The sequence below is a fragment of the Procambarus clarkii genome, chromosome 9 (genome assembly GCF_040958095.1).
Source record: "Procambarus clarkii isolate CNS0578487 chromosome 9, FALCON_Pclarkii_2.0, whole genome shotgun sequence".
Classification (NCBI taxonomy): Eukaryota; Metazoa; Arthropoda; class Malacostraca; order Decapoda; family Cambaridae; genus Procambarus; species Procambarus clarkii.
Genome location: NC_091158.1, coordinates 12,155,539 through 12,178,938, shown reverse-complemented (window position 1 = coordinate 12,178,938; position 23,400 = coordinate 12,155,539). Strand labels below are relative to the sequence as shown.

At 43.6% G+C, this 23,400-nt stretch overlaps 2 protein-coding genes across 2 annotated transcripts in view; both read left to right on the top strand.

Moving 5' to 3' along the window:
• The first annotated feature begins 295 nt into the window (after positions 1-295).
• Positions 296-835, top strand: LOC138362802 (S-antigen protein-like). Its single transcript, XM_069321364.1, has one exon. It carries the CDS (start codon positions 296-298, stop codon positions 833-835), a length of 540 nt encoding a protein of 179 aa, XP_069177465.1.
• Positions 836-1,442: 607 nt separating this feature from the next.
• The window catches only part of LOC123766309 (uncharacterized), an 89,779-nt gene continuing 67,821 nt past the window's right edge, over positions 1,443-23,400 (top strand). Inside the window, exon 1 of the mRNA XM_045755380.2 lies at positions 1,443-1,631. Coding sequence (XP_045611336.2) covers positions 1,443-1,631 — 189 coding nt within the window. The remainder of the gene's footprint in view (positions 1,632-23,400) is intronic.

Here is a 23,400-nt window from a genome sequence, read left to right as displayed (position 1 = left end):
GGCAAAGTTGTCCCTCCTCAGAAGGAGAACAATGAAGGACACGGCAAATCTATGACTTAACAAAGAGAACCAAGACTGAGCACCTCAAAGTGAGAAGGGAAGCAGAATAACAGTTTGATGATGACATTGTGTGAAGTACTCAACAGGTTACAGGAGGTCTTCACAATATCACATAAAGTTCCTAAGTTAAGAGAGGAGTCAAACTAAGCGACACTTGAGGACTTTGTGATAAATAGATATGAAGTAAAAAAGACCTGATAGAGTTAGATCCAAGTCTATGGGATCAGATATAATCATGGGTACCAAGTCTATGGGACCAGATATCATCATGGGTACCAAGTCTATGGGACCAGATATCATCATGGGTACCAAGTCTATGGGACCAGATATTATCATGGGTACCAAGTCTATGGGACCAGATATCATCATGGGTACCAAGTCTATGGGACCAGATATTAGCATGGGTATCAAGTCTATGGGACCAGATATCATCATGGGTACCAAGTCTATGGGACCAGATATCATCATGGGTACCAAGTCTATGGGACCAGATATTATCATGGGTACCAAGTCTATGGGACCAGATATAATCATGGGTACCAAGTCTATGGGACCAGATATCATCATGGGTACCAAGTCTATGGGACCAGATATCATCATGGGTACCAAGTCTATGGGACCAGGTATCATCATGGGTACCAAGTCTATGGGACCAGATATAATCATGGGTACCAAGTCTATGAGACCAGATATCATCATGGGTACCAAGTCTATGGGACCAGATATATTCATGGGTACCAAGAAAAGGAGCAGACGCCACGTGCTGGCCGCTTAAAATGATATATAAAGAGTCACTGGAAACAGGAGAACTGCCAAAGAGTTGGAAGACAGCGAATGAAGTGCCAGTATACAGAATGGGAAAGAGACAGGAGGCATTAAAGTACAGGCTTGTCTCCTTTACTTGCATGTTCTTTAAGGTGATGGGAAATATCATACGGAAGATGGTAGTAGGACGTCTAGAGAGAAGGGAATTTATAACAACTTGGTTTCAGTGATGGCAGATCCTACCTCACATACTTGATAGAGTTCTATCATTGGGCGAATGAGATCAGACAAGATAGAGAAAGGTGGGCGGATTGTATATTACCGGACTGTCAGAAAACCGTCGACACGGTATCCCACAGGAGACTAGTGCAGAAAATTAAGAAATTGGCAGGAGAGGGAACTGCAGTAGATAATGGAATACTTCTGAATACTTCTGTAACGAAGATTCACAGCAAGAGGAGAGACCTCCAAGCGGTGAGATGTTACCAGTGGCGTTCCACAAGGGTCACTTCTAGGCTCGATCCTATTCCTGATCTATAGGAACGACCTACCAGAAAGAATAGACTCATTCCTCTTAAGATTCGGTGACGCAAAAAATTACGACGAGGATAAATACAATGGAAGACTCCACGAAACAACAAGAAGTCTTGGACAAAACTAAAATGTGGTTCCTCAAGTGGCTACTAGAATTCAGTTCAAGCAACTGCAAAGTAATGAAGTTGATAACGGGAAATCGGAGACCGGACACAAAATTTCACTTGGAAAAGGAAATCGTGTTGGAATTGGACAGAGAAAAAGATTTGGAGGTAATATTACCCCCAATGTATCACCTGACACCCCCATGTCAAAAGAATGTCATCAGCTGTTTGCGTTGTCACTCTTTTCCTTCGTTCGACTTTGAAGCGACAATACGAGTCATAAATACTCATACTCCGCTCAAGTAAAACAGAAACTAGCAACACTTAGTGGACCAGCCAGAGGCTTAGGGCCCTCACAGGAATATTCCTGCAAAAAAAAAAAAACTGTTTGAGGAAGGCTGGCTAACATAAAGACTACCTTCCCGGAATGTCAACAAAGAGCCGTTCAGGATCTCCTGCATCGTTTACGGCAGACCAATTGTGTAATATGCTACACCAGGGTGGAGTCTTCATCTCGTTAAACACAAAACGAAGCTGGAGAAAGTTTAGAGGTATGCCACTAGACTAGTCCCAGAGCTGAGAGGTATGAGCTACGAGGGAAGATTACTGATGTTAAACTTCACATCGTTGGAAAAGAGAAGAGACAAGGAAGACTTGATTACCATATATACAGCTTTAAATGGAGATACGACAGTGAGTACATCCGTCCAACACTCTCCAACACATATCTACCCTCAACACATATCTATCCGCAACACATATCTACCCACAACACACTTCCCCCAGCACATCTTCACCCCTCCCAACACACTTGCCCCCCCCCCACACACACACCCCCACCACACTACACTATGCACGAGACTAAAGAGCGTGGCGGCAGTAGACACTATCGACCAAGTTACACACTAGAGCAGTACACACTCCGCTTATATGGTCATGCCACAGTGAGGGAGCCCTGCCGACCCCTCCCTGGACACCCTTACAACCACCTCCTCACCACCAACCCATTTTCTATGGGCCGATGTAGACATTGAAGGGGGTTGAAAGGTTTCGTGTTTACTGTGTGTGTTCATTGTAGCATTTCAGTATTTTTAGGTCGAAATGCAGACGACTCGAGGTTTCTGTTAAGTGTTGAGAATGGAGATGAATTATGAAGAGTAATTTTTTAAATGTACTTAAGGCGTGCACTTAAATGTACTTAAGGCGTGCACTTAAATGTACTTAAGGCGTGCACTTAAATGTACTTAAGGCGTGCGCTGAAATGTACTTAAGGCGTGCACTTAAATGTACTTAAGGCGTCTAACAAGGTCGAGCGTTAGCTCCCAAGCTTCGCTTTTCCTAATGGAGTTAATCAGTAGTTAATTTTATTCATTAACTACTAATTTCCCTGTTCAGGTAATTAAATAATTTTTTCCTTGTTTTTCTTCTTTTATTGTATTTTAAAGTTGCTTGTCTAATTCGCGTCTTTCCATACTCATCCATCAATGAAGTTATTCCTCACATCTCACATGGCAATCTGTATCTTGTACGTCGGAATCATTTCTCCCCTGAATTATTTCTTAACTGCAGTAGTTCAGTGTTTTTGAGTCCATTTACCTCTGGCACAAGCCTTGTGTGTATTGACTGTTTGTGTCTGTTGAATCGAGCTATTAGCTCTTGGACCCCGCCTTTCTAGCCAATGTATTTTTCCTCTATGATGGCTACTACATATATTTCTCTCTAACACACACACACACACACACACACACACACACATCACCAGGAAGCCGCCCGTAGCAGCTGTTTAACTATTTACTGGTAGGTGAACAGGTGCATCAGGGGGACAGAAACCCTGTCCATTTGTTTCCGCCTCCGCCGGGAATCGAACCCGGGCCATTCGGACTACAACCCCCGAGCGCTGTCCACTCAGCCGCGAAGCCCCCCCCCCCAAAGTGTGTGTTTGTGTGTACAGCAAACACCGCCTGTACACAACATATAACACAACATTGTATCACCTTATTTTCGTTAGGTAGTCAGGTTAAGATGAGTTGGGTTTGTTGGGTTAAGTTGGGTTTGTTGGGTTAAGTTGGGTTTGTTGTTTGTTTATTTGCCAGGTCTTAAACCACAACCAATTTATGACCTGGATTAGGTGAAAAAATTTCATGCTTTCCAAATTTCAGTCTCAACAAATTTCGTCCAGATATTTACTCATTTCGGTTTGCTTTTGAATGGTGCAAACACGACTTGTTCCGGCCGCTCCAGCGCTTTCATTCATGTCAATGGAAGTACTGTAAACTGAAGGGGAAAAAGGTATATTTTGTTTACTAGTCTACTAGTTCACCGTTTACTAGTGTATATTGGATTGTGTTTACATGAGGAAGGCTGGTAGGTGTCAGGTAGTTTCTTGTGCTTGGAGTTAGCTTTTTGTAAATATATTATTTATAAACCAGGTTAAAGCACATATTGATAAAATATGAGACGTGTTGAATGTCAGATTGTTCTTAGTAACAGGTGAAGCTCCTAACTCAGAGTTACAATGTAGCATCGACTGAGTCTCTCACTGTAATGATAGTCATGCTTCAGTTAGGTGTTATTGACTGTTTACAAAGTCTCTGAAACCCATGATAACTGTGTTATGTTAATGTAATTCCTTGTATCTATGGCTGATCCATTGATGGCGTACCCATGCCAGAGTCACAGTGCCTTCTCTTATAACTTACAGTGCGAACCGTTAAAGGTTCATATCCCGGTATTCGAAAATACCGTGTTCTAAATTTGGCAGTTTTGTAGTTAATTTTTGTGTTTTGTTTTACAATTAAAGGTGAGAGACTTGGAAAGAGATCTGACCAGTAAAGGGAGGTTAAGGGGCCCTTGGCTGTCCTGGTCAGTAAGGAAAGGGGGGGGGGGGGGGTACCTTCCCCAGAGTTAATGAGACCCTTGTTGGTGTTGTGGCCAGAACTATTGGGACTCCTGTTGGAGTTGTGGCCAGAACTATTGGGACTCCTGTTGGAGTTGTGGCCAGAACTATTGGGACTCCTGTTGGTGTTGTGGCCAGAACTATTGGGACTCCTGCTGGAGTTGTGGCCAGAACTATTGGGACTCCTGTTGGTGTTGTGGCCAGAACTATTGGGACTCCTGTTGGTGTTGTGGCCAGAACTATTGGGACTCCTGTTGGTGTTGTGGCCAGAACTATTGGGACTCCTGTTGGAGTTGTGGCCAGAACTATTGGGACTCCTGTTGGTGTTGTGGCCAGAACTATTGGGACTCCTGTTGGAGTTGTGGCCAGAACTATTGGGACTCCTGTTGGTGTTGTGGCCAGAACTATTGGGACTCCTGTTGGTGTTGTGGCCAGAACTATTGGGACTCCTGTTGGTGTTGTGGCCAGAACTATTGGGACTCCTGTTGGTGTTGTGGCCAGAACTATTGGGACTCCTGTTGGTGTTGTGGCCAGAACTATTGGGACTCCTGTTGGTGTTGTGGCCAGAACTATTGGGACTCCTGCTGGAGTTGTGGCCAGAACTATTGGGACTCCTGTTGGTGTTGTGGCCAGAACTATTGGGACTCCTGTTGGTGTTGTGGCCAGAACTATTGGGACTCCTGTTGGTGTTGTGGCCAGAACTATTGGGACTCCTGCTGGAGTTGTGGCCAGAACTATTGGGACTCCTGTTGGTGTTGTGGCCAGAACTATTGGGACTCCTGTTGGAGTTGTGGCCAGAACTATTGGGACTCCTGCTGGAGTTGTGGCCAGAACTATTGGGACTCCTGCTGGAGTTGTGGCCAGAACTATTGGGACTCCTGTTGGTGTTGTGGCCAGAACTATTGGGACTCCTGCTGGTGTTGTGGCCAGAGTCAATGTCTGGAAATCATATATATATATGTGTGGTCATTGTCCTTCAAGACTTTGCTAGTGTTTTCCATCATAAAAAAACCTACATGCAATCACAATGAAGATCGTAAGGAAATCTTAATGGTAGTTTGGTCCGACACTTCCTCGTTAGCAGAGCAGTGTTGGGGGGGGGGGGGTGGACGGCGGCGGCGACTTGCCCAAACACTCCTGCTTCATGTCTCGTATCGACCCCCTACTGAGCCTGGCAATGATGAGTGGCAAGCAGGATATATTCATGCGAGTTACTGTGCTTCCATCATTGCTAGTTAGTCTAGATAACGTTGGCAGCCTCTATAACCTTGAGAGCGGAAGAGGCAGGTTATGTTATCGGAGTAAGAGGAAGAATAAGTCAACATACTTCCTTCCTGACGCTCCAACGGGAGCATTGCTTATTCAGCGCCTCTGATAGCTTGACCATTTCCCAGCTAGTGGCAGCTGTTCAAGGTTATGTATCGAGCTAATTTTATCTCCCTAGCCTCGCCATCAAAGCCTTGAGTATCCGAGTAATATTGATATGCAACTGGACGTCTTCGCATACATTCAGACAATTGATCGATCGAGAAACCAAAAGTTGGAGACAGCCCCGAGGCCGAGATATTGGACCCTAAACGCGTTCCTTTTCAGCCGTCTCGTATATCAATCAGGCAGCCAAGCGCGCCTCTGGTTAAGAGCGATGGAGCCATGTGTGTGTGTTCACTTTTCGAAGCAGATATGGCGGATTTCGACAGCAATTCGCATACTAATGGACAAGAAGCTGAATGTGTTGCAATGAGAGGGAGTTAAGGTACGTTTTAGCTGTGTTAAAAAAAGTTAGATTTATCCTGCAGTTCGTCCGTTTTAAGTGATGACGATTGATTGCAAATTGCATTATACATTTTTACATCGCCAGATCTAGCTAGTATTGTCTGCCCTGAGAGTGACACACGGCTCTTCACTCCAAGATTTTGAAGAACTCTCCAGTTGCTTCGTTCTTTCGTACTTTCAAATACGAAAGTATTTGTTTTGATAAATTATTAAGTAGTAAGTAAGTAATTATCAAAAGAAGGCACCAAACCGGGAAGGCTATGTAGCACGAATTATTAAGTAGACAACATCAAGCTCTTACAATGTTTCTTTTTAGAAGGGACACTAAGTTCTTATTCTTTTTCGTTGATTTCTATATATATATATATATATATATATATATATATATATATATATATATATATATATATATATATATATATATATATATATATATATATATATATATATGGAAAGTGCATGTCAAAGATAAATATGCAGACAGTAAGAACTTAAAGTCACGATATAACATCGATTTGCTACCTTTTTACTCCTCTCTCCTAATATGATCTTGTAATTCCGTTCTCTCTTCCACTTTCCTGTTCCCATCGTCTTGAGGCTGTTTCATTTCCTTCGTCTCTCCTTCAATTTATTTTTTCTTTCCTTGTCCTCCCTCGTCCCCGTTCGTTCGGCCCGTTTTCTTCGTTACTTAACGCATGTAATTGCCTGAAGGTGTGAACCCTGACAGCTGCCGTAACTAAGTATCGCCAGGCAGTGAACGACCAATTTTGTCAACGTTCGAACCATCGCCAGCGATCGCCCGGTGAACTTTGCAACAAGTCAATCTTGCACAAGTTTGGGAGAGGATAGGACGTGTGTGTTGATGGTAGGGGGTTGGGGTGGGGTTTAGGGTGGGAGTGGGTGGGGGGATGGGGTGGGAGGGTGGGGGGAATCAGCTTCACATTCAGCTTCGTGAGGAGGAGAGCAAGCTTCATCTACATTTCACGAGGAAGAATAAGTTTCATCTTCAGTTTCATTGAGAAGAGAGTAAGCTGTTCATCTTTCCCCTTTGTTAAGCGAATGAACGAAAATTCTCACCCTTCTGTTCATCCAACCCGGTCCTCTTAAGTGTTCACATATTCACGAAAATGATATACTAAATTGCCCGAACCTAACCTAACCTATGACCTACCAATAGAAAACGGGATATCCTGTCAATTTTGCCAGCGGCTATGATTTTTGTAGTACGCGACTTTTTGACCATAGGAGCCAATTTGAGCCATCGGAACCTCAAACCACAGACCACAAAACAGCAGGCCGCAGCTCACTCGTACCTGGCGGGCTGGGGGATGGAGAGTCTTGACCCGAGGTCCAGGAGAAGACCTGAGAGTTCTCACGTCTTGACCCGAGGTCCAGGAGAAGACCTGAGAGTTCTCACGTCTTGACCCGAGGTCCAGAAGAAGACCTGAGAGTTCTCACGTCTTGACCTCAGGTCCAGGAGAAGATCTGAGAGTTCTCACGTCTTGACCTCAGGTCCAGGAGAAAACCTGAGAGTTCTCACGTCTTGACCTCAGGTCCAGGAGAAGACCTGAGAGTTCTCACGTCTTGACCCGAGGTCCAGGAGAAGACCTGAGAGTTCTCAGGGCTTGTGTTGCACCTCTCCCCTCCGCCAGAATATATATAACTCCATGAATTTTAAACGATAGACCGATTTGTTTGGCAACACGGATTTCTCACCGTAAACCCCGACAGTCTTTATACAGTTTGGACCAACTGGTGAGGAGATACAGTCTTATATATATATATATATATATATATATATATATATATATATATATATATATATATATATATATATATATATATATTATATATATATATATATATATATATATATATATATATATATATATATATATATATATATATATATATATATATTAAAGGAACTACTGATGAATCATACATAAAATAAACTTGAAGTTCACCTCGCTAATTTACCTTGCCTCGGGAGTGGACAAGTCAAAACTTCTGCTTCCTCTCAGGACTGGTAGAGTTGGGAAGTCAGGTGCAGTCTGTCTGTCTCTCTCTCTCTCTCTTTCTCTCTCTCTCTCTCTCTCTCTCTCTCTCTCTCTCTCCATCAAATTATTTTCATGGAGAGTGTGTCGTAAACAATGTGATTAGTTAGCCAACTTTATGGAAGGTTCATGCGGTGTGTAACTTAATTTCCCTTTTGAAATTTATCGAGGTACTTGGCGCGTGAATGTGTCTCTTGTGTGAATATAATGCTGCCTCTCTCCCCTCCGCCTCCAGGTAAGATCTTCTTGATTCATATGTATGCTCTTCGCTTTTTCAAAACTTCATTTTTCTTGTAGTCTCTCTCTCTCTCTCTCTCTCTCTCTCTCTCTCTCTCTCTCTCTCTCTCTCTCTCTCTCTCTCTCTCTCTCTCTCTCTCTCTCTCTCTCTCTCTCTCTCAATATCAGATTTTCAAATTTCCTTTAACCACAAACCCAATTTTAGAAGTTCTTACATTTCGCTCCTTGTGAGCCGCACATTCTTCCAGGACACGCAGTAAGACATTTTGACTTCCGGAGGTGTTGCTGTAGGACTGAGTCGGCTGTATAATACATTCATTTGCATATTAATTTAGCGTTTACTTGTAAATGTTTCAGAGTGGTTATATGAGTTGGAATAATATGATTCTCGCTGTTTATGAGATGGGGTGATGAGTTGGACATTTGTTTGGTTAGTCTCGTTATATTATGTACCGGGGGTTGTGGTGAGTACAGGGGGTTGTGGTGAGTACCGGGGGTTGTGGTGAGTACCGGGGGGGTTGTGGTGAGTACCGGGGGGTTGTGGTGAGTACCGGGGGTTGTGGTGAGTACCGGGGGTTGTGGTGAGTACCGGGGGGTTGAGGTGAGTACCGGGGGTTGTGGTGAGTACCGGGGGTTGTGGTGAGTACCGGGGGGGTTGTGGTGAGTACCGGGGGTTGTGATGAGTACCGGGGGTTGAGGTGAGTACCGGGGGATGTGGTGAGTACCGGGGGTTGTGGTGAGTACTGGGGGGTTGTGGTGAGTACCGGGGGGTTGTGGTGAGTACCGGGGGATGTGGTGAGTACCGGGGGTTGTGGTGAGTACCGGGGGGGTTGTGGTGAGTACCGGGGGTTGTGGTGAGTACCGGGGGTTGTGGATGAAATCGAATGAAGGAATCAGCATTATTGAAGATAAAAAGGTAGAAGGGAGCAGAGGAATGAGAGGAAATTGAGAAAGGGATTTACCGGAAGAGAGAAAGGGATGGGGAAATTCAGAGAACAAGATTAATAGGAGAGAGAGAGAGAGAGAGAGAAAGAGAGAGAGAGAGAGAGAGAGAGAGAGAGAGAGAGAGAGAGAGAGAGAGAGAGAGAGAGAGAGAGAGAGAGAGAGAGAGAGAGACAGAGAGAAGGATGGAGGTTGTTAGGACTAAGTGAATCAACTTTGTTATCTGGGGTCAAGAGAGAATTATCGCTGCATGTTCGTGTGTGTGTATGTTGCTTGCCGGTTCCTTTGGATATGTTTGTGTGTTTTGTTTGCTTCGCGTGTGTTTGTTTTTACCTTAATGATGTTGCACGGCGGTCTTCAGTTCCTGAGCCCCGCCTTTCGGGCGACAGTCGTATATTTCAGTGGTTTCGACCCCTCCTTCTTTTCATATTTGTTCTCGAATGGCGATAATCTCAACTAACGTCCCTGTGAACTTCTCTACTTCTCTGATTCTTCCATATTCTCTTCTTTCTTTCTTACCGTTGTAGCGGTTTTCCTGTGTTTATCTCTCCCTGTGTCTCTTCCAAGTTCTGGTCAATTGGTATATTCAAAATCTCAGATGTTTCTTTTTTGGGGATCTACGTAAAGATTTTGTTCAGTACCCCGTTGTTCCATCAAGTCGCTTGGTATAATGTCTTGCCACAGCCTCTACAACTGCTAGCAATGTACCGTTTCATCTGCATGTTGTGTTCGTTCCTACTTCCTGTATTCTCCCTTGGTTCATCCTTCTCTCTCTCCGCTGGAGAATGACGTGCAATATCCCGTCATGTCCTCGAGACCGTCCTTGTCAGATCCGATACTCGGTGACAAGTCCTCGAGTCTGTTCCTAGACTATACGAAGGGTCACATAGTCTCATGAGCTAGCTATGTGATGATAAACTCCCCATCTTGCATGGTCAGTCGCACAAGGCTATGTGATCAGTAGCCCGCACCGGTAAACCTTGAATACATTACGTGATACCCAAGGAAGGAACCGCAGTGAACCGCCTTGAAGAGAGACCTCCGATTCTCCTCTAAGGAGATTGAGAACGCCCCTGGAAAGAGGCTTGGAATGCCTGTGAGCCTCGGCTCGTGATTCTGTTATCAGAGAGCAGTAATTTGTCCACTCAGAAGGAGCGGGGGTCGTGAGCTTCTCTCTCTTATCTTGGCTTAACACTGAGGTTTCGGATCCCTGTAGGTCGCATGCTTAAGGGAAGGATTGAAGGAAGACTGGGAGGGGTGAAGGATGATCGGATAGATACCGGAGGGATAACTGTATCGAGAGCTAGTACTCATTTTTGTAAATATATTTAAACACACACACACACACACACACACACACACACACACACACACACACACACACACACACACACACACACACACACACACACACACACACAGAATTTAAAGTTAATAAATGTCATGTTATGGAATGTGGAATAGGAGAACATAGACCCCACACAACCTATATATTATGTGAGAAATCTTTAAAGAATTCTGATAAAGAAAGAGATCTAGGGGTGGTTCTAGATAGAAAACTATCACCTGAGAACCACATAAAGAATATTGTGCAAGGAGCCTATGCTATGCTTTCTAACTTCAGAATTGCATTTAATTACATGGATGGCGATATACTAAAGAAATTGTTCATGACTTTTGTTAGGCCAAAGCTAGAATATGCAGCTGTTGTGTGGTGCCCATATCTTAAGAAGCACATCAACAAACTGGAAAAGGTGCAAAGACATGCTACTAAGTGGCTCCCAGAACTGAAGGGTAAGAGCTACGAGGAGAGGTTAGAAGCATTAAACATGCCAAAACTAGATGACAGAAGAAAAAGAGGTGATATGATCACTACATACAAAATAGTAAAAGGAATTGATAAAATCGACAGGGAAGATTTCCTGAGACCTGGCACTTCAAGAACAAGAGGTCATAGATTTAAACTAGCTAAACACAGATGCCGAAGAAATATAAGAAAATTCACCTTCGCAAATAGAGTGGTAGACGGTTGGAACAAGTTAAGTGAGAAGGTGGTGGAGGCCAAGACCGTCAGTAGTTTCAAAGTGTTATATGACAAAGAGTGCTGGGAAGACGGGACACCACGAGCTTAGTTCTCATCCTGTAACTACACTTAGGTAATTGCTTAGGTAATTACACACACACCACTGGCGACACACACACACACACACACACACACACACACCACTGGCGACACATACACACACACACACACACACACACACACACACACACACACACACACACACACACACACACACACACACACACACACGCCGCCTTGCTTGACATCAGTCCTAAATCCTCCCGGGCCACAAAGTTGCCTTGTCCCAAGTCCTTGACGCCGCCTTTACGACACTCACGCGAATTTTTGCCAGAACTTTGCACTGCGACGACAGACGAGGAGCTCAGGGCTGTAAACTGGGAGTATTTACGAGGGGAGAGTGGAGTAGTACTCGAGGCTGTCGTCACGAGGGGAGAGTGGAGTAGTGCTCGACCCCTGTTGTCACGAGGGGAGAATGGAGTAGTACTCGACCCCTGTTGTCACGAGGGGAGAGTGCAGCCGGTGCATAACCGAAAAATACCCGGTTCGCTACCCTCGTCTGAACCGAGACGTTTGGGCAATGTTTCATTTCATCTGATGGAACAGTTCACTTAGCTGTTCATACATACCTGGGATTTAGGCAACTATTGTGTATTACAAGCACCTAATGCACTCCCAACTGTGATCTGCACAAGATACATGCAGTTGCTGTATTCCCAACTGCATTACCTGTATCCACTACAGTAACAAACGTGTTTAAAGCGCAAGATAGATCTGTCGTGTTTGTCGTTGAAGCTGCGGTCTTTGTACGTATATTTTGAGGACTTACCGACGAATGAAAATTATTGAAAAAAATTGCTTTTGTGAAAGTATAGTGTCTGAAGTTAATATTAGTAGATTTTTGGTATACAAAATATAAACACGCACACACACACACACACACACACACACACACACACACACACACACATAATATACTGATATACGACTGGACCCATCCTGGACCCACACACACTGATATACGACTGGACCCATCCTGTTTCTAATATATGTGAACGATCTTCCAGAGGGTATAGACTCATTCCTCTCGATGTTTGCTGATGATGCAAAAATTATGAGAAGAATCAAGACGGATGAAGATAGACAGAGACTACAGGATGACCTGGATAAACTGGAGGAATGGTCTAGAAAATGGCTGCTGAAGTTCAACTCTGGAAAGTGTAAGGTGATGAAATTAGGCGAAGGGAGCAGGAGGCTGAACACAAGGTATCATCTGGGAGGGGAAATCCTGCAAGAATCAAATAGAGAGAAGGATCTGGGGGTTGATATCACACCGAACCTGTCCCCAGAGGCCCACATCAAAAGAATATCATCAGCGGCATATGCTAGACTGGCCAACATAAGAACTGCCTTCAGAAACTTGTGTAAGGAATCTTTCAGAACCCTGTATACCACTTATGTAAGACCAATCCTGGAGTATGCAGCTCCAGCCTGGAGTCCATACCTAGTTAAACACAAGACAAAGTTAGAGAAGATTCAGCGGTATGCCACCAGGCTCGTCCCGGAACTGAGAGGATTGAGCTACGAGGAAAGGCTAAAGGAGCTGAACCTCACATCCCTGGAAAACAGAAGAGTAAGGGGAGACATGATAACCACCTACAAAATTCTCAGGGGAATTGACAGGGTGGACAAAGACAAACTCTTCAGCACGGGTGGGACACGAACAAGGGGACACAGGTGGAAACTTAGTACCCAGATGAGCCACAGAGACGTTAGAAAGAATTTTTTCAGTGTCAGAGTAGTTAATAAATGGAATGCACTAGGAAGTGATGTGGTGGAGGCTGACTCCATACACAGTTTCAAATGTAGGTATGATAGAGCCCAGTAGGCTCAGGAATCTGTACACCAGTTGATTGACAGTTGAGAGGCGGGACCAAAGAGCCAAAGCTCAACCCCCGCAAGCACAATTAGGTGAGTACAATTAGGTGAGTACACACACACACACACACACACACACACACACACACACACACACACACACACACATATATATATATATATATATATATATATATATATATATATATATATATATATATATATATATATATATATATATATAAGAATGTCAAACAACGAAGGAAGGACAGGAATTTCTTAAGTACTTTCGTATTTAATAATATTTCTTCAGAAGGATCAATGCTTTCGAAATAATACGAAATGATCCTTCTGAAGGATCGTTTCGTATTATTAAATACGAAAGTACTTTAAGGAAATTCTTATCTAAATCCTTCCGTCGTGGTCTGACATTGTCACATTGTTCATCACGTGTTAACTGCTTCGTGATTTACTATGCAGAAAGTGTACCAACAGGTAGGCGAAGAGCTCGTACAAGGCGCTGTACAAAAGGTGATATCGAACTGGGAATATATTTGTTGCCCTGATATACGACTCCTGTTACTTTTCGATATCTTTGCATATTTTGAGTTGAATTTATGAGCCTCCTTGTATTTTGTTTTGTAATTCGTGTCTAAGCTTCCTGAAATGTGAGATGCGCGACTCAGATTATTGTAGGCGCTTATAAAGACCTTGTTGAGAGGGTGATAAGTGATTATGGTTGAAACATCGGTGGATGAAGTTTTATGGTGGATGAGGCTACGTGAGTGGATGAGGCGTTGTGGTGTGTATTGCTTGGATGTTGAGGAGGTGTCTGAAGGTAGCAGAGTGCTCTGAGTTATGCTGTGTTTTGTGTGTGTGTGTTTGAATGATGTGACATTTGCATTGTCTTGCAGACTTTTTCTAAGTCTTGCTACCGTGTTGTTTATTATTGTTGTCCTTGCGTATTGAGCTGCTTGTATGTTTGTTAGTTAAAACCTGTTCTGCTCGGTAACGCCTTGGCTACATGTCGTGTTGACCAGACCACACACTAGAAGGTGAAGGGACGACGACGTTTCGGTCCGTCCTGGACTATTCTCAAGTCGATTCTACATGTTGGGCTTTCTGGATGCTGCACTGATCTTGAGGTTATCTTGAGATGATTTCGGGGCTTTTTTTTTTTTAGTGTCCCCGCGGCCCGGTCCTCGACCAGGCCTCCACCCCCCAGGAAGCAGCCCGTGACAGCTGGCTAACACCCAGGTACCTATTTTACTGCTAGGTAACAGGGGCATAGGGTGAAAGAAACTCTGCCCATTGTTTCTCGCCGGCGCCCGGGATCGAAACCGGGACCACAGGATCACAAGTCCAGCGTGCTGTTCGCTTGGCCGACCGGCTCCCGTACTGATCGTGTACTTTCAGTTGTACTCTCTCACTGCGATGTTTGTGTGCTGCCCTAGTTCCTTGTGGTACTTGCATGCTTTGAGCTGTGTTTGTGGCGTGTTTGTGGCGTGTTTGTGGCGTGTTTGTCTCGCATCTCGTGACCTCTGGGAGGCTGCCGGGGTTGGTATTGGATTTCACATTAACCCAATATTTTTTCATGGCCCGAGGAACGCCTCGCAATTTCATTCTTTTCCGGGTCGAGTTTGAGGAAAATGTTTCATGTGGCTCGTGTTGGTTCCCATCACTTCCTAAGGAGATGGGATTCTGCCGTGATGTTGCTGTGTACTGCTTCTTCTGGCCCATCCACTCCGTCACCCACATCCTCAACTCCATCATCCGCCCAGTCCATCCATATACGTACCCAATCCTTCATCCTTCTCTCTCCGCTGGAGAATGACGTGCTGTCGAATCCACGAATGACGTGGAGAATCACGGGATGTCGTCTCGATATTTAGGCATTGTGACATAAATAAGTGTGACAATCACTCACACATCATTCCAATTATATAATTCACACGTCTCCAAGTGCACACCTATTCGTTCACCACCTGCGCACTCCTAGAACACCTGCCCACTCACGTACCACCTGGCCACCACCACCACAACACCTGCCCACCACCACACCAACACCTACCCACCACCACAACACCTGTCCACCACCACAACACCAAGACGTACTCTGTTTTTCATTTCCCAGGCTGTAAGTCAACATTCTACAGTATGAACGGGGATGAGAGGATTTTGTATTCTATAACACTGTTGTATTCTCACATTTGTCTGATACAGAGGCCCGAAAATGCCCTCCTCTGGGAGCTACGATTGATAAATGTAAATGTATTTTATGATATATTTTCAAATAAGTGTAAATCACTTTCTGAATTCTTGCCAGCTAGGGGGCCTTGGAGGAAAATTAAAACCAAATTTGAACGCCATCACCAGATCTCACTCTCTTGCTATTTGCTCTTTTAATAATTTCCATTTTCTTCCTTCATTGAGAGAAGAGGGAAGAGTGAACTTCCTTCACTTCCCTCATTTTTTCTCTCTGTGTTGCCTCGTCTATGATATCTTACCGCAAACCTTCAGCATGACATTCCTGTTATCCCAGAAGGTTAGTTCGTCATCAAAGACACACTCAGTCGTGATTGGTATAAATATTAGTGGATAGTGGATGTGTCCAGCGTTATACAGAGAGAGAGAGAGAGAGAGAGAGAGAGAGAGAGAGAGAGAGAGAGAGAGAGAGAGAGAGAGAGAGAGAGAGAGAGACAGAGAGAGACAGACAGAGAGAGAGAGAGAGAGAGAGTTGGATAGACGGAGAGAAACAGAGAGAGAGAGAGAGAGAGACAGAGAGAGAGAGAGTTGGATAGACGGAGAGAAACAGAGAGAGAGAGAGAGAGAGACAGAGAGAGAGAGAGTTGGATAGACGGAGAGAAACAGAGAGAGAGAGAGAGAGAGACAGAGAGAGAGAGAGTTGGATAGACGGAGAGAAACAGAGAACAAGGTGTGGGGGGAGAGAAACAGAGAACAAGGTGTGGGGGGAGAGAAACAGAGAACAAGGTGTGGGGGGAGGGAAACAGAGGGCGTGACGTGTATGAGAGAAAAAATAGAGGGAGGGAATTATCAGGGGAAAGCGCCAAGCCAGCCCTTTTAAGAATGGAACAGGATAAGGATTTGGGACGGGACGGGTGAAAGCAATTGTGCTCATTCCTTTCCGTCATTGTGGCACCAGGGACACAATGACGGAAAGGGACATATAATGAGAAAGAGTTACGGAATATGAGGCATGTGAAGGGAGTGGGAGAGGGAATGAGAGTGATAGACAATCGGGGAGAATGAGAGAGAAACAGGGAGAGTGAAAAAAAATGTGAAAGAATGAAGGAGAATGAGAGAGAATGAGAGAGAGGGAGAGAATGAGGAAGAGTGAGATAAGAACGAGGGAGAAAAATGGAGAGAATTATGAAGACAATTATTTCTTAATATATAAATCTCAGTTTTTCAAATATAAGACAAAAATTGGCAATAATAGCAAACAATTTAAATCTATATTTAATTAAACATTGGTAATGTTTAAATCATTCATTCAACACGAGTAATGTTTGTTACGTTCAATAAAACATTTTTGTGAATCATATATATATATATATATATATATATATATATATATATATATATATATATATATGTGTGTGTGTGTGTGTGTGTGTGTGTGTGTGTGTGTGTGTGTGTGTGTGTGTGTGTGTGTGTGTGTGTGTGTGCGCGTGTGTGTACATTTGACACCAACAAATATAAATATAAATATATATATTTAAACAAATATTTATATCAAATACAACAATAAGAAAAAAACATAAAATTTATATCATTTGCAACCACTGCCAACATGTTTTAAACATTCATCATTTAATTCACCTTTCCCTTTACAGACACATTAACAGCTCTGAATGTCACTATGAACACCTTTGTAAATAAAAATCTGAATTAGCTGTCACTAAGTGACAGGATGTAATTAACCAGTAATTATTTTTTTATACCTGATCTCTTAAAAAATATTATAAGTAATATTAATTTTCAGCTCTTTAAAGAGCGTGGTATTAACTCTCTCTTGTATTTATGTATGTAATTTGTCTATTATTGAGACCATATGGGGTACCCGGCGGTGCCCGGGTCAGAATGGTGCCCAGGAAAGCCACTTAAAAGGGGACGTGCGATATGTAAGTACTGACAGCTCCTAATATGCAAACTTGCCATCTGAACATGCGTTTTGCATGTCAATATCTGGATTCAGTAAATACGACAACACACTATGGCCTCAAGGAGGCAGTACCATTTCATCTAAACCTATTCCACATGGGTTGCCATAGGAGCCGATCCCCACATAGAGGAAGACAATGGGATCAATCCCTGATTCACCTATGATAGTCTCATACCTTCCACCCGGCACCTTCCTAAGTTTAAGAAGACTAGCCCCTAGCGTCTTGTCCAAGCACCTTGAATAAATAGTATATATTATACATATACTTTGCCAAGAAGCATATGACTTTATTATCTCTTAAATCCCCCAAAAATGTATTCACTAATTTTGAAATTAATTTTTCCTCGAAAAAATGCAGTAAACAAATGTTTCAACTACACTCCAGCGTGTTGTCTTAACAAGCACCCAATTGAGGGCCATTTGTGTGCGCTCCACAGAGTTTGCTATACAAATTTAATCCTTAAAAAGTCAGTGGAGTAAAATAACTGGTTCAAGCTGTTCTGACAGATTCTAAACAAGAATCTCGTTCATTTTCTTTCCTTCTCATTCTCACTTTAATTTTTGTTCTCATTTACAAAATTTTCATTCTCTTTCATTAGATCTCTTATTCTCTTCATTCTTTGATTTTATTTTTCATTCTCTTAAATTTTTTCATTTTATCTCCAATTATCTTTATTCATTCATTCATTTCTCTCTCTCTCTCTCTCTCTCTCTCTCTCTCTCTCTCTCTCTCTCTCTCTCTCTCTCTCTCTCTCTCTCTCTCTCTCTCTCTCTCTCTCTCTCTCTTTTAAATTAAGACTAGGATTCATAAGGGAAGCCTAATGACGTACCTAGTGAAACTGCAAGCAAGAGCTGTTATTCTACCTTAACTCATCTGAAGTCTACACCTAGAAACTCATTTATTTCATGAGAATATACTTTAGAGAGTATACTCTCTCTCTCTCTCTCTCTCTCTCTCTCTCTCTCTCTCTCTCTCTCTCTCTCTCTCTCTCTCTCTCTCTCTCTCTCTCTCTCTCTCTTACTGAGAACACAAAAGGGAGTCATATACTCATAACAAATATTAGTGACTAATGCAGTTAATGAGACCGAAGAAGAGAGAAGATGGCTTCACAGATACTGACAAGGAAGTATGTGAAGCACAAAATAAGATATTTCACAACTTAAAAATGAGACAGAGCTTCCCAGGAGTTCTGAATAAACAGAGTCTGCCCAAATGAGATACCGAACGAAATATAGGTGATGCAGAAAAAGCAAGGACACAATTTGAGGAATTTGACAGGATGAAGGATGAGGGTGCAAACGAGATCTCACTTTGGATGCTGAGAAAGGCAGCAGAGGAACTGATCCATCCATTTTCAACTCTTTGTTGAATGAATTGCCACATATAAGAAAAATCAGACAATGTTGTTCCTATACACGAGGAAAGAAGGCAGTAGCTAATGAACTAATGAACATTGCAACTGGTAGGGTTTTCCTGCAAGGTCTTAGAGAGACTCTTGGAGCTCTAGGGCAAGAATGTGGTCTATCTCTTAAGCACTAACATGGCTTCAGTTAAGGTAGATCATATCTAAGGACTCTGTTCACAGTTCTACCAGTTAGTTTAGTACATTTATTATGCACCCCATACCCATCGTGTGGGCGGTAGTGGAAAGGGTTACAGAGGCACATAATGGGCTCAGGGACTGAACCCCACAATTCATGGGGTTCAGTCCCTGAGCCCATTATGTGCCTCTGTAACCCTTTCCACTACCGCCCACATGACAATGATGATGATGATACATGAGAGAGAGAAGATCCATCTATGTATCACCATCTATGTATCACCTGACTACCACTCATGTTACATAGTCTTTCCGGTTTGGTGCCTTATTTTGGTCATTATACTTACCCCATTAACAGGAACGGTTCGATACCCGCTCATCCTCCTAAAAGGATAGTGCTTTTAGTATCCATTTGGTCAAACGTACTAATATGTACTGTTGGACTCTTAAAAATCACGCTTTGTACTATTACTTTTATAGTTTGGAAAATAAATAAACTAAGCTATATATGCTTATATGGCATATATGTTTTATATTACGCCTAATGTGACGTGCATTAGGCCTAGTATAGCATTATATATATTCTATATTACGCCTAAGTATCCGGCGAAGTACTTGGGCTAGAATTACTTGGACAGGTTAGGTTAGGGTCTCTAGTTATCCGAGGGGAAAACACAAAACTAAATGTGATAACCTGACCAGGAGCTTGAAAGGTGAGGGTAAGGAGCTAACGCTCGACCCCTGCATGCACATGTAGGTGAGTACATGCATGGGAGTACAAACAAGTGAAACATGGAGATCCAAGTTAATCTCATGCAAAGCCAGATTACTCTATAACGCAGCATCCCTTGCCAAAGCTGTTCAGATATACGCGGACGAGGCTGGAGACAGCACGCACGCACGCACGCACGCACGCAAGCACGCAAGCACACACACACACACACACACACACACACACACACACACACACACACACACACACACACACACACACACACACACACACACACACACATACCCTGGGGCCTGGTGAATAGCGCGCAGGATTCGTATGCCCCTGTTACCTACCAGAAAATAGGTACCTTAGAGTTAGTCAGCTGTCACGGGCTTCTTCCTGGTGTGTGTGGTGTGGAGAAAAAAAGTAGTTAGTAAACAGTTGATATACAGTTGAGAGGCGGCCCGAAAGAGCAAGGCCCAACCCCCGCAAACACAACTAGGTGAATACACACACACACACACACACACACACACACACACACACACACACACACACACACACACACACACACACACACACACACACACACATACACACACCAAACTGTCAATGTGTTGCAACACTCATATCACTCGCTCAGTAATCTTTTGCACGATCGTTCTTGCCGTGTCCGTACCAAATTGGATCCCTTGTCTGCTGGTGGCCAGTGTCTGCCAGCGAGGGAGGCGGGGAGCCACGTGGTGTGTGGACCGGGAAGTACAGGCGACGCCCTCGCGGTATCCACTTCCTCTCTACAAGAGCACACGCGGTATCCACTTCCTCTCTACAAGAGCACACGCGGTATCCACTTCCTCTCTACAAGAGCACACGCGGTATCCACTTCCTCTCTACAAGAGCACACGCGGTATCCACTTCCTCTCTACAAGAGCACACGCGGTATCCACTTCCTCTCTACAAGAGCACACGCGGTATCCACTTCCTCTCTACAAGAGCACACGCGGTATCCACTTCCTCTCTACAAGAGCACACGCGGTATCCACTTCCTCTCTACAAGAGCACACGCGGTATCCACTTCCTCTCTACAAGAGCACACGCGGTATCCACTTCCTCTCTACAAGAGCACACGCGGTATCCACTTCCTCTCTACAAGAGCACACGCGGTATCCACTTCCTCTCTACAAGAGCACACGCGGTATCCACTTCCTCTCTACAAGAGCACACGCGGTATCCACTTCCTCTCTACAAGAGCACACGCGGCTCCATTACACAAGAAAAGACATCATGCATTCGGTCGCGGATTTGCACACAAAGAGTCTTTTACAGGCGAGGGTCCGGCCTGGATACTCTGTGGGTCTCTGGGTTTAAGTGTGTAGATGTTCCTCCCGCTCAAATAGTTGTGTTTGCGGGGTTTTAGCTCCTGGGCCCCTATTATTAAATTGCGAAAAGGAGGACAAGAAGACATATGAAAGCTGGAAACCACAAATGAGAGTAAGAAATGTAAGGAAATACTCGTAAAGTCAACAAGTGGAATGCACTGAGAGGAGAAGTTGTGGAAGCCACCTCTATCCACCACTTTATCCCAGATTCGACAAATCAAACTCTGGAATGATTAAGCTATACTCCAGCATTTACAACAAGGCTAGTAGGCAGGGAGTCAAGAGCTAAACCTCACTTCCCCGTCGGCGTTGATAGGTAGGCACCCCCCACCTCAAACCCCCCACTCCACCCCCACCCACCCTCAACCCCCACCCACCCCCAGCCAGGCTGGAACACTGAGGTTCACTAGGATATAAAACACTGTGAAACACACTTGCACTCAGCATATAATTATGTATTCCACGCCAGGGTCCCATAAAGCTTCAGGGTGTGTGGAATTTAATTACTGGTGTCTGTCTGTATCTTGCGTGGTATGTATTACCCAGAGGCTCAAGTCATACACCTGTGTTGTGGATAAAAGGCAACTGCAGACATTTATACGTGGATAATTATATCCTGTAGGACATGTATTATCCCGAAGCGTATAATTTGCACGAGTTGTAGATAAAAGAACGCAGAAAACGCTCATGTGTGAATTATTGCGTTCATACGCCTCAGTAGGTTCGAGTTTGTGTGTGTTTTCACCTAGTTGTGCTTGCGGGATTGAGCTTTGCTCTTTCGGCCCGCCTCTCAACTGTCAATCAATCAATTGTTACTAACTACTCCCCCCCCACACACACACACAGGAAGCAGCCCGTAACAGCTGTCTTACTCCCAGGTATACCTATTTACTGCTAGGTAAATCAGGGTGATGGAAACTGCCCATTTATTTTTCCGGCAGTGCCGCGGGATCGAACCCCCGGTCCCTAGGTCCACGAGTCTAGAAAACTTTCCACTCAGCCACCACCCACCCAATTTTTTGTTTTTTGTTTTGTGTGTGTGTGCGTGTGTGTCTACACACATATACACACACAAACTCTAGCTACGAAAACTATAGAGTGGGGGCACTATAGCAAGACATATTTCCAGTAGGTCCAATTAGGTAATTACAACCATGTAACTGTCATGATAAGTGTTATACTAGAGCCAAAAAGCTGGTTCTTGATGTCGTAAATCATCTGAAGATTGTATGTCTCAATACTCAATCAATACTCATTCAAGACTCAATATGTCTTAAATGAGTTGCCCAGTTACATCGTTTACTAACTGCTTGACGTAGTTGTGTGAAGCATAGTATTTACCTATTGGTGCCTGCCAGAGGGGACATGGTCACAACATACAAGATACTGAGAGGAATTGACAAGGTAGACAAGGACAGCCTCTTTAAATTTAGAGAAAGTAGGACGAGAGGGCATAAGTGGAAGCTGGAAATGGGTCCAAGAAAGATAAGAAAATGCTTGTAACATGAATGCCCAACACCTGGAATGTACTGAAAGTAGAGGAACAGTTGGGAACATATTACCTCCCCATTAGCTGTAGTTGTTAGTGTACTAATAGTCACTTTAACCACCTTGCGTAACATGCACACTAACGCACGAATGATAACGAATATATTCGTCTTGTGTTCATGCGTGCGTATGTACGTTAAGGGGTTTTTCTGTGGACTCTATTACTGCCTTGTTAGTATGGCTGTTTAAACTGAACTACTGTTTTCCTTCTTGTGGGAAGGAAAAATAGTTGGTAACATATTTGTTGCCTTGCTGCTCGTTACCTTGATGGTCGTTACCTGACGGGTCGTTACCTGACGGGTCGTTACCTTGCTGGTATTACAACACTCTCCTCTATGCCTTTGCCTTTTCCCACTATTTTTCCCACCACAATGCCTAAATATTGCTAGATGTCCAAGGCATTAGATATAGTCCAGCCCATGATTGATTGGTGGTGAGCCGACAGGCGCTCTGGGTTACTGTCTCAACACCTGCCGTTCGATTTTGGGTTCGAACCTTCAGTTGTTTAATTGGACAGACGTAACGTCATTTTGTAGAGTGTTTAAGGCGAGTAAGGACTGTCAGTATTTATAAGACTTGTTTAAAAATTCCAGTTTTCTTGTAAGATAACTGATAAAAACGTTTATAATTGATTAAAACGTGTTAAAAACGTTTATAATTGATTAAAACGTGTTAAAAACGTTTATAATAACTGATTAAAAC

Bases quoted from the DNA above. Each gene is read 5' to 3' on its own strand.
- LOC138362802 (XM_069321364.1), top strand. From the start codon at position 296: ATGGGTACCAAGTCTATGGGACCAGATATCATCATGGGTACCAAGTCT.